Source organism: Phocoena sinus, chromosome 18 (genome assembly GCF_008692025.1).
Source record: "Phocoena sinus isolate mPhoSin1 chromosome 18, mPhoSin1.pri, whole genome shotgun sequence".
In the NCBI taxonomy this organism is placed as follows: domain Eukaryota; kingdom Metazoa; phylum Chordata; class Mammalia; order Artiodactyla; family Phocoenidae; genus Phocoena; species Phocoena sinus.
In genome coordinates, this window is record NC_045780.1 from 3,929,178 (window position 1) to 3,946,029 (window position 16,852).

At 48.4% G+C, this 16,852-nt stretch overlaps 1 protein-coding gene across 1 annotated transcript in view; it reads left to right on the forward strand.

Annotated features, from left to right (window-relative positions):
* The window catches only part of ATP8A2 (ATPase phospholipid transporting 8A2), a 444,189-nt gene that overhangs the window by 382,209 nt on the left and 45,128 nt on the right, over positions 1–16,852 (forward strand). The window contains exons 33-34 of the mRNA XM_032611707.1: positions 8,284–8,372; positions 14,753–14,857. Of these exons, the coding sequence (XP_032467598.1) occupies positions 8,284–8,372; positions 14,753–14,857 (194 nt within the window). The remainder of the gene's footprint in view (positions 1–8,283; positions 8,373–14,752; positions 14,858–16,852) is intronic.

Here is a 16,852-nt window from a genome sequence, read left to right on the forward strand (position 1 = left end):
CATATAGCACCCACCTCACAGGGTTGCGGGGAGGAGGGAGCCAGCTGACTGGGGAAAAGGGCTGAGCAGGGACAGGTATCTGTGGCCCTTTCCTTGCTGTCACGGCCAAGCTCATCCATCGCCCCAAGGTGGTCATCATTGTGAGCTGCAGGCTCTCTCCACAACCAGAACTTTCTGAAAGTTGGCCTCGTTCAGCCTCAGGACCTGTGCTTCCACCTTCCCCTTCCCTGCTGGCTCCTGCTTCTGCACTGGGCTCCGTGCCCCCTGCCCATTGCCCTCTGACCAATCAAGGCTCACCTTTGTCCCCCTGGCTATTTCAGAGACCCCCCCTTTTGGTGGAATTTCTCAACATGGTGACAGACTTCACACGTAGAGACAAAGGATGTGGAGTTATATCCCCAGCCTAGTCCAGTGTTGACATGCTGCTCGCTTCATATCTTTTCGAAAAGAAAAAAAAAAAAAGAAATGTTAGCCAAGCTGCTGAGCCCTTAGTAGCCCTCCCAGTCTCATCCTCCTTGAGCTAGAAATACTCTCATTACTTTCACGTTGACTATTTTCACGCATGTATTATGTACGTATAAACCTGTAGAAAGTATCAACAATAGGCAATGTTGATTTTTGCAGGGTTTTGAAACTTTATATAGGTCGTATCACATACACCCTCCCCCTCGACACTGGATTGCTTTGGTTTTTTTTTCAGAACTGGTTTTTGAAGTTTATCTAGAGCGATGTAAGTGTAGCCGGCTCATTTTAATGCTGTTTTGGGTTATGTAAATATGCCAAAATGTATTTCTTCTCCTATTGATGAACATTTAAGTTTTTGACTTCTGGTGGAGGTCAGTCACCAGCAATGCTGCAGCGACCATTCCTGCACATGTCTGCTTGTGGACATGTATGAGTCTCCCCAGAGCATACGTGTAACCGGGATTGGAATGTGCACTGGAGATCTCTCGATGTGTGGCTTTTCTTTAAACATTGTTTACGGTGTCCCTTAGAGCAAAAGTTTTCCCTTTTAATGCGAACTCCTCTCTTTTCCTGCAATGTTTCTGCTGTTTGGTATCTAATTTTCTAAAAGCTAATCAGGGTCAGAAAGATACTCTCCCACCTTTTCTTCTACGGGTGTTAAGATTTTGCTTTTCACCTGTCCTGTCAGTGCCGGCCAGGATGCTTTGAAGACTAAGATGTTGGTTTTGCTTCATAGGTACCAACCTTAATAAGACTTGGCCTACCGAGGAATAGTGAGGACCTCAAGACCCGCTCAGACCCACAGGCTGTCCCGATTCTGAGCCATCGGTTGACGGACATGTGCTGTGTTGTCTGTTCACTGGGCCCCAAGACGTGGCAGTCTGTGCTTCACTGAGTAACGATGTACGCCTGCTCGCTGAGTCAGCACGTGGCATCGTGCTCTGGAACAAGGACATTATTACCATGAAAGAGCCCAGTTTTTAAATTCATCATTTAAAAATGTTACATTTTAAGCAGAATAGAAGAAGACAAGGGTCAGAAATGTTGTAGCAGAGTTCATTTATGTTTGGAAAAGTCAGGGTAGGACTTCTGGGCTAAAAATGGAAGCTGGATTATATACATCTAAAGGCTTGTAATTTATTAAAATAAAAGTTATTGAAACACTGGCAAATATAGTAAAAAAAAAAAATACTAGTGAATTATGAGTAGACATTAAAGCCACTGTCTGTTAAGAACATGGATCTCAGACCACAGGACAGGCCCTGGCTCTAGACTCAGAGAGACCTGGGTTCACATCCTGACTCAGCCCCTTACCAGGTAACCTTGAATTGGCCACTTAACCCCTGAGCCTTAATTGCCTCATCTGTAAAATGGGAACAGTTAGTGTCTCTCTTGCAGGGGTTTTTGTGGGACTTAGAAATAATGTACGCGGGAACGCCCAGGAAGAGAGGTTTAATAGAAGAGAGGAGAAGCAGAAACCAAGACCCACCTCTTACTTGTGCCTGAGGCCAGCGGTGTCGCTTAATTAAAGTAGGAAATGCTAGGGGAGGGGTTGGAAGAGGGGAGGGTTGGTTTTCGGCTACTAATACACATGTCTATTATTTGGGAAACCCTCGTGGGGAATTTGGAGCTGTTGCAGGGTGTGCTAGTGGATCCTTATGTGCATCCAGCAACGTATCCATGGAGACGAAGAAGAGGTACCTTAACAGCACGCCCTACGTTCTGTGAGTGGGTGGAGATGAAGCCTTGAAGGGCTGTGCTAGGTCTCTCCAAGGGACCGTAGGGCTGGCACGTAACGAGTGCTCCAAACCACTAGAGGAGGGAATGCAGATGGACTGTTGCTGTGAAGTTTCTAGTTTCGTGAAAGAATCAATCCATTTTAAAAGTAGAAAGCATACACCTTAATTGCTCAGTTTGGTCCTTGGGATGGATCGTTGGCAATCCTCATTTGGTTATCATAAATTCTTTATGAAGTCAAGTCTTTTCTCCCCAAGAACATTTTTTTTTTCTGTTGAAAAAAAAAAAATGCAATCTGAACTTTGGTTAGAGGAGCCTTAAAAAGTAACGGCAGGAGTGAGAGAGAGAGAGAGAAATTCAGAAGGAATCCCTGGGGGGCTGCGGGCTGCTGCTCAATTTCAGTTGCAGTTGTCAGAGTTAAAGAAAACAGTGGAGAAAATGTCTCATCGAGGGGTCCCCGGACTGTTCTGCTCCGGAAAGGCAGCTGAGGGATGGAGCGCAGCCAGCTGGCTGGGGCTCAGATGCTGGGTGCCATGCGCCAGCCCCTGAGCTCATTCACTGCTTCTGAGTCATTTTACAGGCAGAGCTGTTTCCAGAGCATCACAAGGCCCTGTACAGATGTTTGGGGGTTGGGGGAGCCAGGTAGACTACAAGGAAGGAAGAAGCGTGTGTTTATTTTGGAAGGTTTGGTCCAGGGCTCCTGGGTGTTTGGGGAGATTGATTGTGAGCACAGCTAACAGGGTGCTGGGTACCACAGCCCCGCGAGGGAGGTTCTTCTGCTGTCCTGATCTTAACGGTGGGGGGGAGACTGAGGAACGCAGAGGGCCGTGGACCCGTGCAAGTGTCACAGTCTAAAGCTGAGAGGCACAGTTCCGTCCCAGGTCCGTCTGAACCCAAAGTCCTCGCTCTGCTCTACCTGCTCAGATGCTGAAAATCCCCCAGAGCAGCAAGAGTTAGTAGCCCAAGGGCTTCCCCGGTGGTGCAGTGGTTGAGAGTCCGCCTGCCGATGCAGGGGACACGGGTTCGTGCCCCGGCCCGGGAAGATCCCACATGCCGCGGAGCGGCTGAGCCCGTGAGCCACTGAGCCTGCGCGTCTGGAGCCTGTGCTCCGCAACGGGAGAGGCCGCAGCAGTGGGAGGCCCGCGTACCGCAAAACAAAAAAACAACAAAAAAAGAGTTAGTAGCCCGAGGCCGCTGCCTGGGGGGCAGGAACTCTGCTCCCCAGCACGTGCTCACTGGGACTTAGGGGGAGGAGAAGAAGCACAGCGGCCCTGTCCCCACGGAGAATCCTTCTTGTCCATTCTGTATCCGTTCTGAAAGTAGATTGAGAAGCACCCCGAGAGATCCAGTGGGTGGGAAGCAGTAAAAACTTGATCCAGGGCTTCCCTGGTGGCGCAGTGGTTGGGAGTCCGCCTGCCGATGCAGGGGACGCGGGTTCGTGCCCCGGTCCGGGAGGATCCCACATGCCACGGAGTGGCTGGACCCGTGAGCCATGGCCGCTGAGCCTGCGCGTCTGGAGCCTGTGCTCCGCAACGGGAGAGGCCACAGCAGTGAGAGGCCCGCGTAAAAAAAAATTCTTCATCCTTCCTTACTTCTTTCCTGTCCATCTTCCTTCCTCACTTAGTTTCTCCCTCTTTAAAATAAAAAAAAAAAAACTTGATCCAGAGCAGCGGTAGGAAACTCACGAAGCCTGAGTCGGCGAACCTGTGCTGTAGCTGCAGCCCGGTGACGCACGACTGCTCCACGTCCTGCGCGACGCCTGCCCTTACCCCACTAAGCCCCCGCTTCAGCTTATGCTGAAGCACGTGCTGTGCCTGCGATTGGCCATCTAACGCGCTAATTATTTTCAAACCCAGATATGTATCCCGGACTTTTAAGTCCACTCTCCTTAATTAATTTCTTTTTCCATGAAACACCCCTGACAGTGGAGGAGGGAGAGACACACACGTGTACCCCAGGAGCCCTGGGGAGATACCCTGTAGCATTCGTTGCATCTCTAAGATAATATTTACTTGGTTTTATGAAAAAAAGAAATCATGCAAATTTATTGGGAAAATGTTCTTTTTTTGAATATGAAGTGATCTATTTTTCAAATCTTTGCATGAGACTGAAGGTCCAGGAAAATGTGGCCTGTTTATCAGGTGGTTTTTTAATTCTAATTTAGAATTTACACATCTTCCAGGTCATATTAGCATTTTTTAAGATATTCCAAATGCCCAAAGGAGTAATGGATGAGGACTTTTCAGTGAGATAAAGGATGTCCCGTTTAGGATATGTGTGTGACTTCACACATTCTATCAATTACCTGATTTCTGTTGTATGCCTCTCCATTCATGTCAAAGAGGAACGCTGGGGAGGTGGCCCTTCCTGGGGTCCCCCCTGGCAGGTCCCCTGAGGGCTGCTTGCCTTCTGTACCTGTAGTGCCAGCTCCTGGGGAGGGGGTGTCTTTATCATCCTCAGAAACAATGATTTTGCGTCTTCAGTTTGTGGTCCCTGCCACCTGGGAGTCTAAGGGGAGCCCCGAAGGCCAGAATGACCTCCAGGAGCTTCTGGTTCTGAATCCCTCTTCACTCTGTGCTCAAGAGAAGCAAATGGCCTGGGGCCGGTTCTCCGCCCGCCGCCAGTTCTGTGTGACTGGAGGCTTCATCACCCCTCAGCCCTGTGGAAGCAGCAAGGGCTCTGGAACACAGTTTGGGCTGAGAACTCCCCCTTCTTCCTGGGCTGTGACTCAGAGTCGCCATACTGGTGACACGCAGCTACACGGCGAACGTTTTTCACGGGCATTTAGCACGTACTCTCTTTTCTCCTCGGGCACAAAAGTTCCTGGCAAGCATCCTCCATCCTTGCAGAGCGACCGCTGAGCCCGTGCTCTGCGTGACACTCTGTAGAGATCGGAGGCGGTGCGTGGCCTGGCGGGGCCTGGCGTGGCAGTCGGAGGTTGACCTGGATCGGCGTTGCGGCATCCGTACAGGTTAGCGGTACTCACACCTGAGTGTGAAGAACAGGGTTCAGCTTCCGCCTGCGTCGCAATTTACCCCCGCTGCCTGTCGCCAATAAGCAGCTTGTCTGCACTGTCATTTGGGAATTCTGCAGCGTGCAGCTCAGCCCGCCCATCCATCTGAGAACAGCGCTGGGTAAACCTCCTGAGAGTTGGAGCAGAAGGTGATCTGCACCCGACTCGGCCTCGAGTAGTCGCTCTGCACCACTGTTCATTCACCACTTCTAGGATGTCTCCCTAAGATCCGTGGTTACGTCAGCAGTGTAAAAAAACTCCAGTTAGTTATAGGTAATGTGTATGGCGCTTACCATGTGCCAGGCACTTTTTATAGGGCTTTGCATTAATCATTCATTTAAGCCCCATGGTAACCCTATGAGGTAAGTATTACATTTTTCCCGCTTTACAGAGGAAGCAACCGAGGCACAGGGTTAGTAAGAGCGTGTGCCAGTGCTGGGCTTGGAGCTGGGCAGGCTCCTGTTCTCTTTGTTTTGGTAACGGCACGTCCTCCAGATTTTCTTTTATTTACTTTTGCTTTGGGGTCTGGTGTTCCCGGTGTTCAGTTCAAGTGTACCTTGTGCCTTGAGTCCTGTGCTGTCTCTAAACTCAGAGATGTTCTCCTCTGCTTGAAGGCTCGGCGGGGGGGATGGGGGGGGAGAAGGAAGCCCCTCACTCCTCACACACAGGGAGGGAGTAGGGTTTGGGGTCCACCCGCCTCGGTTTGAATGTTGATGGCCCCAGGTCCCTGGGGGAAGTTGCGTAGAAAGGGGACCGGAAAGGGTTACATGGAATGCTTTATGGGAAGTCCTGGTACATGGTGACGCACCAAGAAATCTCAGTGCCCTCCTCCATCTCTGTCATGGTGTCTCGAATCTGCCCCACACCAGGGAACACAAACTGACCTTGCCCAGCTCGGGCTCCTCCAGCCTCCTTTCTAGAACCTTCTCTCATCTGTCACCATGACCGTGTGTGATGTGGAGCCTGCAGAAGCTGCTGAGTGCTCTAATCCCTGGTCACGTGTTTCACGGTGTCCCTGGTCGATATTCCTGGTCTATCAGGACGTGATGCTGTGCCAGCGTTACACCCAGACCAGCACTGCCCTCCCTGGGCTCTGCCCAGCTATGGCCTCAGAATCAAGTAACTTTACCCCCAAGCGGCGGTGGCAGGGGGGTTTCCTATGCACTTGGCGCCTAAGTGGTTAACAGTATTGCTAGCTAAAGGTGTGTTAACTGAGGATGCCCTTCGTCCCAGTGGGGCTGTTAGCACATCAAAAGGGTACTTTTAAAACCTCACTCAGTAGTACAGGTGAGAGGGGAGGGGGGAGTAATTAAGTGTCGTGTGTCACCTAGCCCAGCTCGGTAAACACTTTTTTATTATTACTCTGAGAGAACAAGAGCAATCTGACTAAATTTCGATACCAAAAGCTGTGGCCACAAAGCTGTGGCCAATCCTGCGTCCTTTCCCACCCCTACCCTTGTTGCCAGGGGAGGTCCCCTTCAGATGCTCAGAACCCGTCCGTTTTATTAGCAATGTCACATCACACCTCTCTATGTCAACACTATAATTCTGCATCCCTTTAATTGCTACACAGAAGTCCATTGGGTGTAGGGACCACAGTAGAGTTAGTAAGCCCTCTTCTGGGACACTTATTTCTTACTTCCTTTGACGGTACAGCACTACGTGAATACTCCTGTACTTGCTTCTTTACTCAGGTTCTTACTTGTGTCCATAGGATGCATTCTGAGATGGGTAATTGATGGGGCAAAATGTACTCACATATTTTTAAGGTTTTAAATTGCTCTTCCAGAAAGCTGACAATCTTGTTTTTAGAGAAGGAAAGCAAGGGCTCCGGTGCCAGGGTTGGTGTTCGACTTTACCCCAGATCTCACTGCTTCTCAGTTTTGTTGTCATAAAGTTCCGACACCACAGACAGGGCTACACGCTGGGGTTCAGTGGCAAGACTGACGTGGTTAGGTGTGGGCTGGAGCAGAACACATCGATTGTGGTAGAATCCAGTGGTGAGAACTTAGAATCTAAGAGAAACCAGTGAATGTGAAGGCTTCTGTCACACTTAACTTCGGTCCCTGTCCGAGTAGTTGGCCACTGCTACCAGCTCCACCCTCTGGCCTCGCTCACTCAAAACAAAGTTTAAGGACTCTGCCTTCCCAGCCCCGATTCTGTTCAGAGCAAAATCAACTCTCCCCCTCCCCCTTCCTCCCTCCCCTCCCCCACCCTCCCCTCCCCCCTTGTCTCCTTCCCTCCCCCTGCCTTGGCCCTGGGCCCTCTTTTCAGGTCCTCACCTAACTGACAGCTGCCCCTGTAACTCTTCTTTAAGACCCTCTCCCGCTTCCTCCCAAATTCTCTGTGACCCTGCATCCTGGGAACTGGGAGGCTGTGTCTCCCCCGTCATCGCCTTCCCTCTGTCCCTGTAGCTGTTGAAATCCTGCTTCTCTTCCCATCACATCCCACACTCTGTCGCTAAGAAGTCTTCCCAGCCTTCTAGCCTTCCTCTCACCCCCAGAGCATATGAGCATGACACATCCATTCCACGTGTGATGTAGGAGACACCACCCCATTTTAAGTTCCTTGAAGACAAGGACCATAACCTGTTCACCTTCCTCCCCTGGGTGCTGAGAACCGCTCTGCCCTGCACCCAGGTGTGGTTACATCAGTGACGGAGAGCAGTGAAGCACCCGGAACTGATGGACACGTGGGTGGTCACAAGGCGCCTATGGAGTGAAGTTTATTTCTGTGGAGTCTGGCGGCTCCAGCATTTCTCCAGAGGAGGGGTTTAGGACAGCATATTCTGACCCGAGTGGGGGTTTGAAGCACTTTAGAAAAGGAGACAACACTCGTCAAAATATCAGGATGGAGACAAGAGTTGATGAACATCGCGGCAAGGCGCTCACCCTGCCGGTCCCCTTCCCGTTTTTCCTGGGTGTATATTTCAGCTTTCACTAGTTTAATACGTTCTATTGCTTTTGTGTGATGGGGCGTGTTACACTGATTAAATTATCTCTCTCTTTCTCTCTCTCTTTTTTTTTTTGAAAGAGCATTAATGCACATGTCACTTCTGTTTCTTGCAGGCAGCCATGGTCCTGAGCTCTGCGCACTTCTGGCTGGGATTATTTCTGGTTCCTACCGCGTGTCTGATGGAAGATGTGGTGTGGAAAGCGTAAGTGAAAGATGAAGTGGTACCCCAGGTCTTGTCCGTTGCCCTCCAGTTAGTCCTCAGTGGGCCCCAGCGTAGGGTATTAGATGCTGTGGGACTTCTGAAGAAACAGGTCTCCTGCCACCTGCCAGAAACGGATATAAAGGATTTGGGGTTTTGTCTTTTTTTTTTTTTTTTTCTTTTAACCTGTGCTTCACCTTAATATGAGAATATAGTCAAAAAGGAGTCAGGCTGTGTGAAGGTCAAGAGAGATGTTGCTTGTACACGATTATAGGGGAGAATTTCTAAGTTTAGAAATTCCATCAGGTTTAAGGAACATAACTCAAAATTCATTTCTCCTTCTATCTGAAAATCAGTGCTATGTGATCACAGATAGAACCTGGCTTTAAACCCCACGCTTCAAGGGAAATTGTATGTTTATGTAAGTCATTTCAAATCACCAAATACTTGGAATCAAGTATTCTTCATTTCTGCAAATAATTCCCAGTAGGAATCCTTCAAATATAATTCTTCTGAAGTGTCAATTTACAAGTCTATGAGAAGATTAATCACAAGGAAGAAATTATAACATAGGTTCGACAGAAAATAATTCATGCTCGATTTTTGTTTATACCTTTCAGAATGTATTATCTCCTAAGTATCTTATGTACAATGTAAAAAAAAAAAAAAAGAAAGCTACTGAGTTCCGAGATAATGTAAATTGTATTTCATCTGCGAGGAAAAGATGGAATACTCCAAAATGAGGTCATATTGATACCTCCTACAGTTGCCAACTTCCCTGAAAATTGCAGCTCCTGGATTGGCTTTACTTTGGGCAAAGCATAATTATTTGGGGCCCCTGAGGTAGAGAATTGAGACTTCATTCCAAACCTTCCAGGAAGAGACATCAGATTTCATTTCTCTCTCTCCCTTCCTCCCATACTCAGTGAGAATTGTTCTTGCCTGACAGTTAAGGATGTTTTTGGAAAAAATCTTCATCTTGGCATTATCTTGGCAACCGATGATACCTAATGCGGAGAGGGAATGGGAGAGAGAGAATTTTATAGCACCTATTTTAGGTGGTTTTTGTTTTTTCTTCTCTTCACTAAGTTTGACAACTGTTAGTGAACACTAAATAACTCTTAATTTCTTAAATGCCTTGATTTACCACTGCTTCCGTGGTATCTGCTAAAACCGTGTTCTTGAAGTAGCAGGATCAGAATCCTTGGAAATGAAGTTATGGTGCCCAGGAAAGATGTTTTCTTAATCTAATAAATGAACTGGAAGAAAATGTTAGTTCTAGGATTTGCTCTCGTAACAGCCCAGTTGCCATACAGTATAGTACCTTTGCCAAATTTCTTCAGTTTTGCGAGATCATCGAGTTAGCTTCAGGTAAATAGAACGTGGTGTTGGTTACGTCAGATCACTTTTCAGTGTACAGGGCTTGAGAACAGTGATTTGATTAGAAATCAGTCTCAGCCTATTTTAATTCAACTGTTAAATTAATGTCATGAAAAACGTTTTTGGTGGAGATCGAGATAATGGCCAAGGGAGATGCCGGCAGAAGTGTCCTTCTACCATTTCAGAGAGCGTGTCTCTGCCTCTTCATCTGCTTTCTGGATCTTTTCCAATACATTCCAAGTAGAAGTTCCCAGTCGCCATGAAGCAAATTATCTATTCCCTCCAACAGGATTTGTTTTTGGTTTTTCCTGGCACCGTAAAATTAGTGCTCTTTACATTTTAGCAAGGATACATCAAATGCCACTGCTTCCAGCTCCGCCATCTGGAAAGAGTAAAAGTCATTTCCTTTCCAAGGAGCTTGCCAGCCAGGTAGGAGCAGGGTATATTGTCTCATCTCACCTGCAGTGTCTGCCCGAAGTATATGCCCAATTTATAAGATACAGTTAATGTCTACACTATACTTAGCCCTCTCCTCAAAGACAGGAATTGGGCACGTTTCCTTGGACATGTTCCCTCTGATCGCAGGGCCCATGTCTTACTTCCTATTATACTCCCAGCCTGAAATATTTCTTGTTGAGTCGAGGAAGATCAGAGGCTTCTCCCAAGAAGGAAAGCGTACTATGAGTTGCTCACCTCTGATGAGACCACGATACTCAACTGTCCTTTCTCCTTCTTCAGCTTTATAAAATGTGTCCTGTTTTTCCTTCTGGCACACTGAACAAAAATATTCATCCTGATTTTCCAGAAAATCGCCCGTTATTTGGTTCAAATTTTGGAATGTTTCTTGACACGCGATGTGCTGGGCCGTACCTTGGACTTGAGAGAAGAGTCTGAGTTACATGATGGGGAGTCGGGGAGTAGCTGGACAATGTGGCTGTGGTGAGTCAGCTTGAGGCAGCATCCGGAACCTTCTGTAGATTTGCGATGGTTCTTTCATCTTACCTTGGACCGATCTTTTTTTTTTTTTCTAATATTTATTTATTCAGTTGTGCCGGGACTTAGATGCGGCACGCGGGATCTTCATTGCCACGTGCAGGATCTTTAGTTGCAGCATGCGGGGCCTGGTTCCCCGACCAGGGATCAGAACCCGGGTCCCCTGCGTTTGGAGCGCAGAGCCTTAACCACTGGACCGCCAGGGAAGTCCACCTTGAACCAGTCTTAGGGCTTTTTGGTTTTGTTTTGAATTTTGGTGGCTAACTCCATTTTGAAAGAGCTTTTACATTCCAGCACAAGGCAGGCCTGCCCTTTCACATATATTTCTGTATGCTCTGGTTTGCTCTGTCTTCCTGCATTTTCCCTTTCCCTTGTCCAGTCTCTCTCCCATTTCAGGACCTGCATTGTTAACAGTAAAGAAAAAGAAAACGGCATGAGGTAACTCGATCGTTTTTTCCATGAAGTCTATCGAGTTTCTGAATGAAGATCCACTATTAGTCTATCTTAAGTCAGATTTGGACACTGTATAATACCTCCTCTGTTATCCTGTTAACCAGAATTTTCATGAGGGACCAGACTAACACATCTTTTATTAAAGCAACTGATTGTATGTGATACCTGGCTAATGAATATTTTTATTACACGCATGAAGTTTAAATTGCCCAGAACTATTTTAATATCCTTTAGCTTACGTGCTTCCAAAATGTTTACCTATGACAGCATTTTTAGGTAAGCTGCCATGTACTTACGCTCATCGAGGAGAAGTTCATTTATGTTGCTTTATAAAAATAATACAAAGCTCAAGGCCACGGAACGTAGGAACCCATCTCCTCTTGTCTAGCTGTATCTCTGGTACCTTACCAGTCAACACACGATGCATTCAGCAAGTCCAGAATGACTTCATTTCCTTATTATAATCCCAGATAGCAGTTCAATGGAAATAAAAGGTAATAAGAAATTCCTGTGTACAACGGGGGCCTTGATTTTTTTTTTAATACTTTCTAACTGGACTGATTTCTTTGAAGCACATTGTATTTATATTTTCATCTCCACTTAGAATTTAACATTTCCTTCTGACTTGCTTTCCTTCCGTAAGAAACGAAAGAAAGAGTCCAGGAAAAAGGTTTCAGAAACAAGAAGATGAAAAGTGCAAGATTCTAAGCCGACTTATTTATTTCAAAAATCCCTAAGAACCTGGAGATACTCCCGTTCTATCTGAAGGCTCACTGCGGGTCACCACACTCCCTTACAGGGGCTGAGCGCCCCTACCTGAGCCTTCTGTGATCACCTGGCCTCCTGACGTGGGGTTGGGTGAGCAGTCCTGGACCCCTGGGAACCAGCTGTCCACAGGTAGTGGGAGAGATCCAGTTTCCATGCCAGTGGCTAATGCTTAGAGCCTGGCTTTTGAAATACGTATTAGATTTTAGTCCATTCATACGCAGACTTTGACAGGGGAGGTCTTAGAATCATTTCTTTAAGTAAGGCCTTATTGGGTAGAGGTTCTTGAGAAAATGGTTTTATTCCATTTTATTCTTTTAAATTAATTTATTATTTATTTTTGGCTGCGTTGGGTCTTCGTTGCTGCATGCGGCTTTCTCTAGTTGCGGCGAGCGGGGGCTACTCTAAGTTGCGGTGCGCGGGCTCCTCACTGCGGCGGCCTCTCTTGTTGCGGAGCACGGGCTCTAGGCGCGCGGGCTTCAGTAGTTGTGGCTCGAGGGCTTTAGAGCGCAGGCTCAGTATTTGTGACGTACAGCCTTAGTTGCTCCGCGGCATGTGGGATCTTCCCGGACCAGGGCTCGAACCCGTGTCCCCTTCACTGGCAGGCGGATTCTTAACCTCTGCGCCACCAGGGAAGCCCGAGAAAATGGCTTTAAATTGCTAGCGTCACCTGTATGTACAGCAGTGCTTCATGCAGAAGGACTAACTGTGTTCTCATACTGGTTAAGCTCCCAGGCTGGCTCACGGGAACTAGCCTAGTGGAAATATTGATACTATAAAGTTGGATGGTATCCATCTTGGATATGGATGCACTTTCATCCACTGGGAACGTGAACAACGCCCAGGGGCATCAAGATACTGAAATTATTTCCCTCTCAGGCAGTTTTGTGAATGAGTGGAAACCAGCAGCTCCAGCACAGTGGGTCAGGCTCTCTTTGCTCTCGGCCCAGGCTGTACATTTCCAGTGTGCTCTGCGCCCTGTGGTCCAGGCTTCCTGTTCCAAGCCTACGTCTTTGTGTCACACTTCCCCCAGCCCCTAGCCCCTAGCCCAGAGGAGAACACTGGGGGCTGGTCTAGGGGTTAATGAACCCTGCTTGCTCTGTGGGCAGGAGGGTGCAGAGCAAGGGAGGATGATGGGGTGAGGACAGTCCTGAAACAGTAAGCGAGAAAGCTCATTCTCTAGGACATGCTCCACGGGACCCACGTATCTGGCGTGAACCCGTGGAGTGGGGCTGGTTGTTTACCCAGCTGGCTTTCATCCACACAGCCCCAGAAACCCGCGAGTTCAAAGGTAAAGTTTGGGCCCAGCGTATTCATTCATATTGAACGGTATCAACTGTCACATTCTTTTTGACTGTCTCCTTTCCAGCAAAAAGTTAAACGTTTTCTCATTTCTTGTTTAAATGAAAATTCCGCCATCTCCGCTTTGAACTTCAGTATTTTACACCCCTGAGTCTCAGAACATTGCTTGGTGTGGTTAAGGAATTATGTGTGAAAACCTATGTGGTTCATTTCTCTTGTTTCCTCCGGGGAAATTAATGACTGACCCATATACAGAGTCTCAGCCCTGATTCCCCCTCGGAGATGAACTTGGGGTGTCAGCAGATGACTGGGCGCTGTCTTCACAGACTTCCTTTCCTTGAAGGTGGAGGGCAGACGGGAGTACGTGTTTCCGTAGAACAGCTCACGTCTCCAGAATGTTCCATCTCACTGTCCCACGTCCTTGAAGATGCGCTCGGTTTCGTTCTGATTGTCTCTGAGTCCGGCTACTTGGTGGGCTCCCCACATGCATTTGTACGGAAACTAACAAGCTTTTCAGAAAAAGGAACGCTGCCCTGGGCTGCTCCGTTAGGGCCCTCTTGCTTTTTATAGTTTTTCTTTTCCCATTTCTAACCTGTGTCTCCTTAAATGCCCTTTCTTCCCCTGTATAGTTTCCAACCAGCTGCTCTCTGTTTAATCTCAATTTTAGGAAGACCTTTGCAATCGGACACTTACTGGAACATTGTTAAGGTATTTCTTAGTTTAATCAGGAAAGGGTGCAGGTAACTCTTCCTGCAGGTCAAGGAAGAGGGGCCCGTCTACAGTTTACACGGCTGGAAAGGCCAGACCGTTTTGTTACCCCATCCCTTGTTTCACGCCGCCGAGGCCTGCAGACATGGGCCCTGATGGTAAGTCTCTGCAAGAGAAGAAAGGAAATCGGTGTCCAGATATTTGTGTTGACCCAAATTTCAGGTCAAGGGTTTGGCACGATGACTGTGAACTCTGGCATCGTAATTCCCAGTCCTGCTGCGACAGTGGCTCTTTTCACCCTAAAAGGAGAGAGAAGACTGTTCCCCCCGCCCCGCCCACCCCCCCCTGGCTCCTGATCTCACCGTCGGGGCACAGCCCGAGGGACCCACGTGCATCCACTAGGCTGAGGATTAAAGCATCCTCTGGGTTTTTTGGTCCTGCAGTGAAAAGCTTTAGAGGTTGACCCACGACTCTCCAGGTACCCCGGGCTTCTGTCTGGACACAGGGGGCCTCAGCCAGCTCTGCAATGACAGGCGATGCTCTTTAGGGGGGGCAGCTTCTGACCCTCACGGCCCGAGTCTGTTCTGCAGGACTTGGGGTGCTTCCCAGGTTGCGGAGGTGGAGCCCTTGCCATGCACGGGGACAGTGAATGTTCCGTGGTGTCCCCAGGCCTGGGCCCGGGTCAGCGGGCATGAGATGTGGCCCACGAAGGGAGCAGCTCATCTTCAAGGCTGTGTAAAGTTCACGCGTCATGTCCTTCTTGTCTCTTCCTTGTGACACAGGGCCAAGCACACCTGCAAGAAAACACTTCTGGAGGAGGTGCAGGAGCTGGAAAGGAAGTCCAGGGTGATGGGAAAAGCGATGCTCCGGGACAGTAACGGAAAGAGGTGGGCAGCCCCGGGCCGATGCCCCGAGGATCCCCTCTCCCTTTTCCTGCCTTTCGTTCCCGGGTTTCCTTCCCGCTTCTTGGTGTGCAGCGGGAGCCGGGCTGCGTGAGGTGTAAATCTCGCCCTCTCGGGGGCAACGTGAGATCTGACTTTTGGGTCCCTGGGTCTGCCCCTGGGTGAGATGGGGGTTTATGTGGGGTCTGGACGTGGGAAAACAACCCACGCGTGGAAAATAGAAATAGTAGCGTTGCGATCTTCGGGGGAAGTTCTGTGTTGGCAGTATTAGCAGAGTGTTTAAAAACCAGGCCTTTTGATACCAGGCCCAATTCTGAAACTAAAGTGTATCTGCCCTGAAGGGTTGCTGGCTGAAGAATGCGTGTTACTCGTGTAGATTTGCTTGCAGTTCATTGCGGGTATACCCGGGGTGGGTTTTGTTTTTAATGAATTATTTCTTTGCTGCTGGGGCTGAGAAAGCATCACGTGACCTACCGGCTGGTCCAGGGACGCAAGGGCTCCCGACCCCTCTTCTTCCTCATAGAGCCTCAGCTTCCTCCCCCCACACCCAACTGCTGGGCATGTGAGTAGGTTTTGTTTAATCGCATATGTCAAAATGTTATCCGATTGCATTTGGTTAAATTTTACCGAAGAAGATTGACCTGGGCCCAAGGAGAATTTGCAGGGTAGTAAGGAGACTTTTGCTGCCTTAGGGACATGAATGTCTGGGAAATTATGAGCGCGACTCTCCTCTCAGGGCTTAGAAGGAACCCTGTAGCCAACTGCTCAAGAAACAACACTCTAGAGGTTGAATACTTCTATTGTATTTATATTCTGTTTTGTTTCTGTTCTGTTGTACCATCTTTCAAAGCAGTGAAAACAAAGCATTTTGTTTGTTTTATTTTGCTTTTAGGAAAGACAATCCGAACATTTTGAGAAGTATTCGGAATATTATCTCAAGTGACTAGATATTTTAGGAAAGGGGTTGAAGAGTATGGCGTTGAAGTTGTGGTTTCTGTGTGTGCTTATGACTTAATTTTATCGGGTCCGTTGGTATACACTGTATGGCAGCTGTGCTTGCTGTTGTAAGTAGTTATCTATCAACGGGACAGAGTCACTGCCTGAAGCTTGAAGTCAGGACTGGGGCGGGCGGGGCCGGGCTTTAAGGTGGTCTGTGTGTAACTGTTAACACGGGCCACACAGGCTAAGGGTGAGCAGGGCTCTTCTCCCCATTTGACATCGGGAAGCCTTTCTCGATGACAGGATGGGCTTTGAGGACGGGCAGATGGTAACGGACGGAAAGGACGAGGGCGTGTTTGCGGCAGACGCCTGGGCAAAGGCTTGAGTCGGACGTGTGCAGGGAAGGACCGCGTGCGTCCACAGAGCTCAGAGCCCGCGTTTGAATTCTGGTCCTGGTGAGCCACGCGGCCTTGGGTGAGAGATTTCCTGTAACGAGACTGTCCTCATCCGTTCTAGAAGAAGGTGAATGGCCGGCTGGTGGGGGGCGTGTTGTGTTAGGGTTTTAATGGAACAAGGCGTGTGACAGCACATCGACCCGTAGAGACCAGCACAACGTCGGGGGCTGGGCTTCAGTCTGGCAGAAGGGTCGTGATGTTGAAGGGTGTCGTGGGCTGTCAGCCTTGAGAGAGCTTGCGGTTGATTAAAAAAATGTAAATTTTAAAAAATATTTATTTTTTTTATTGAGGTGTCGTTGATTTACAATGTGTGTTAGTTTCAGGTGTACAGCAGAGCGATTCAGTTATACCTACGTGTGTATATATATACACACACATTCTTTTGCAGATTCAAAAAGAATGTAATTTCTAAATGCCCTTATCCTGTTCAAAATTCACTTTTACATGTTCAGATGGATCAGAAGACAGCTAGGGTTTAAACGCCGTCTCCTGCCTTCTACGTTCTGGGATCTCTTCTGTGGGTGATCTGTACACTTGCGACGGTGGTAGTCGATGGGAGTGTCTGTGAGCGGCTGGGTGCAGGAGG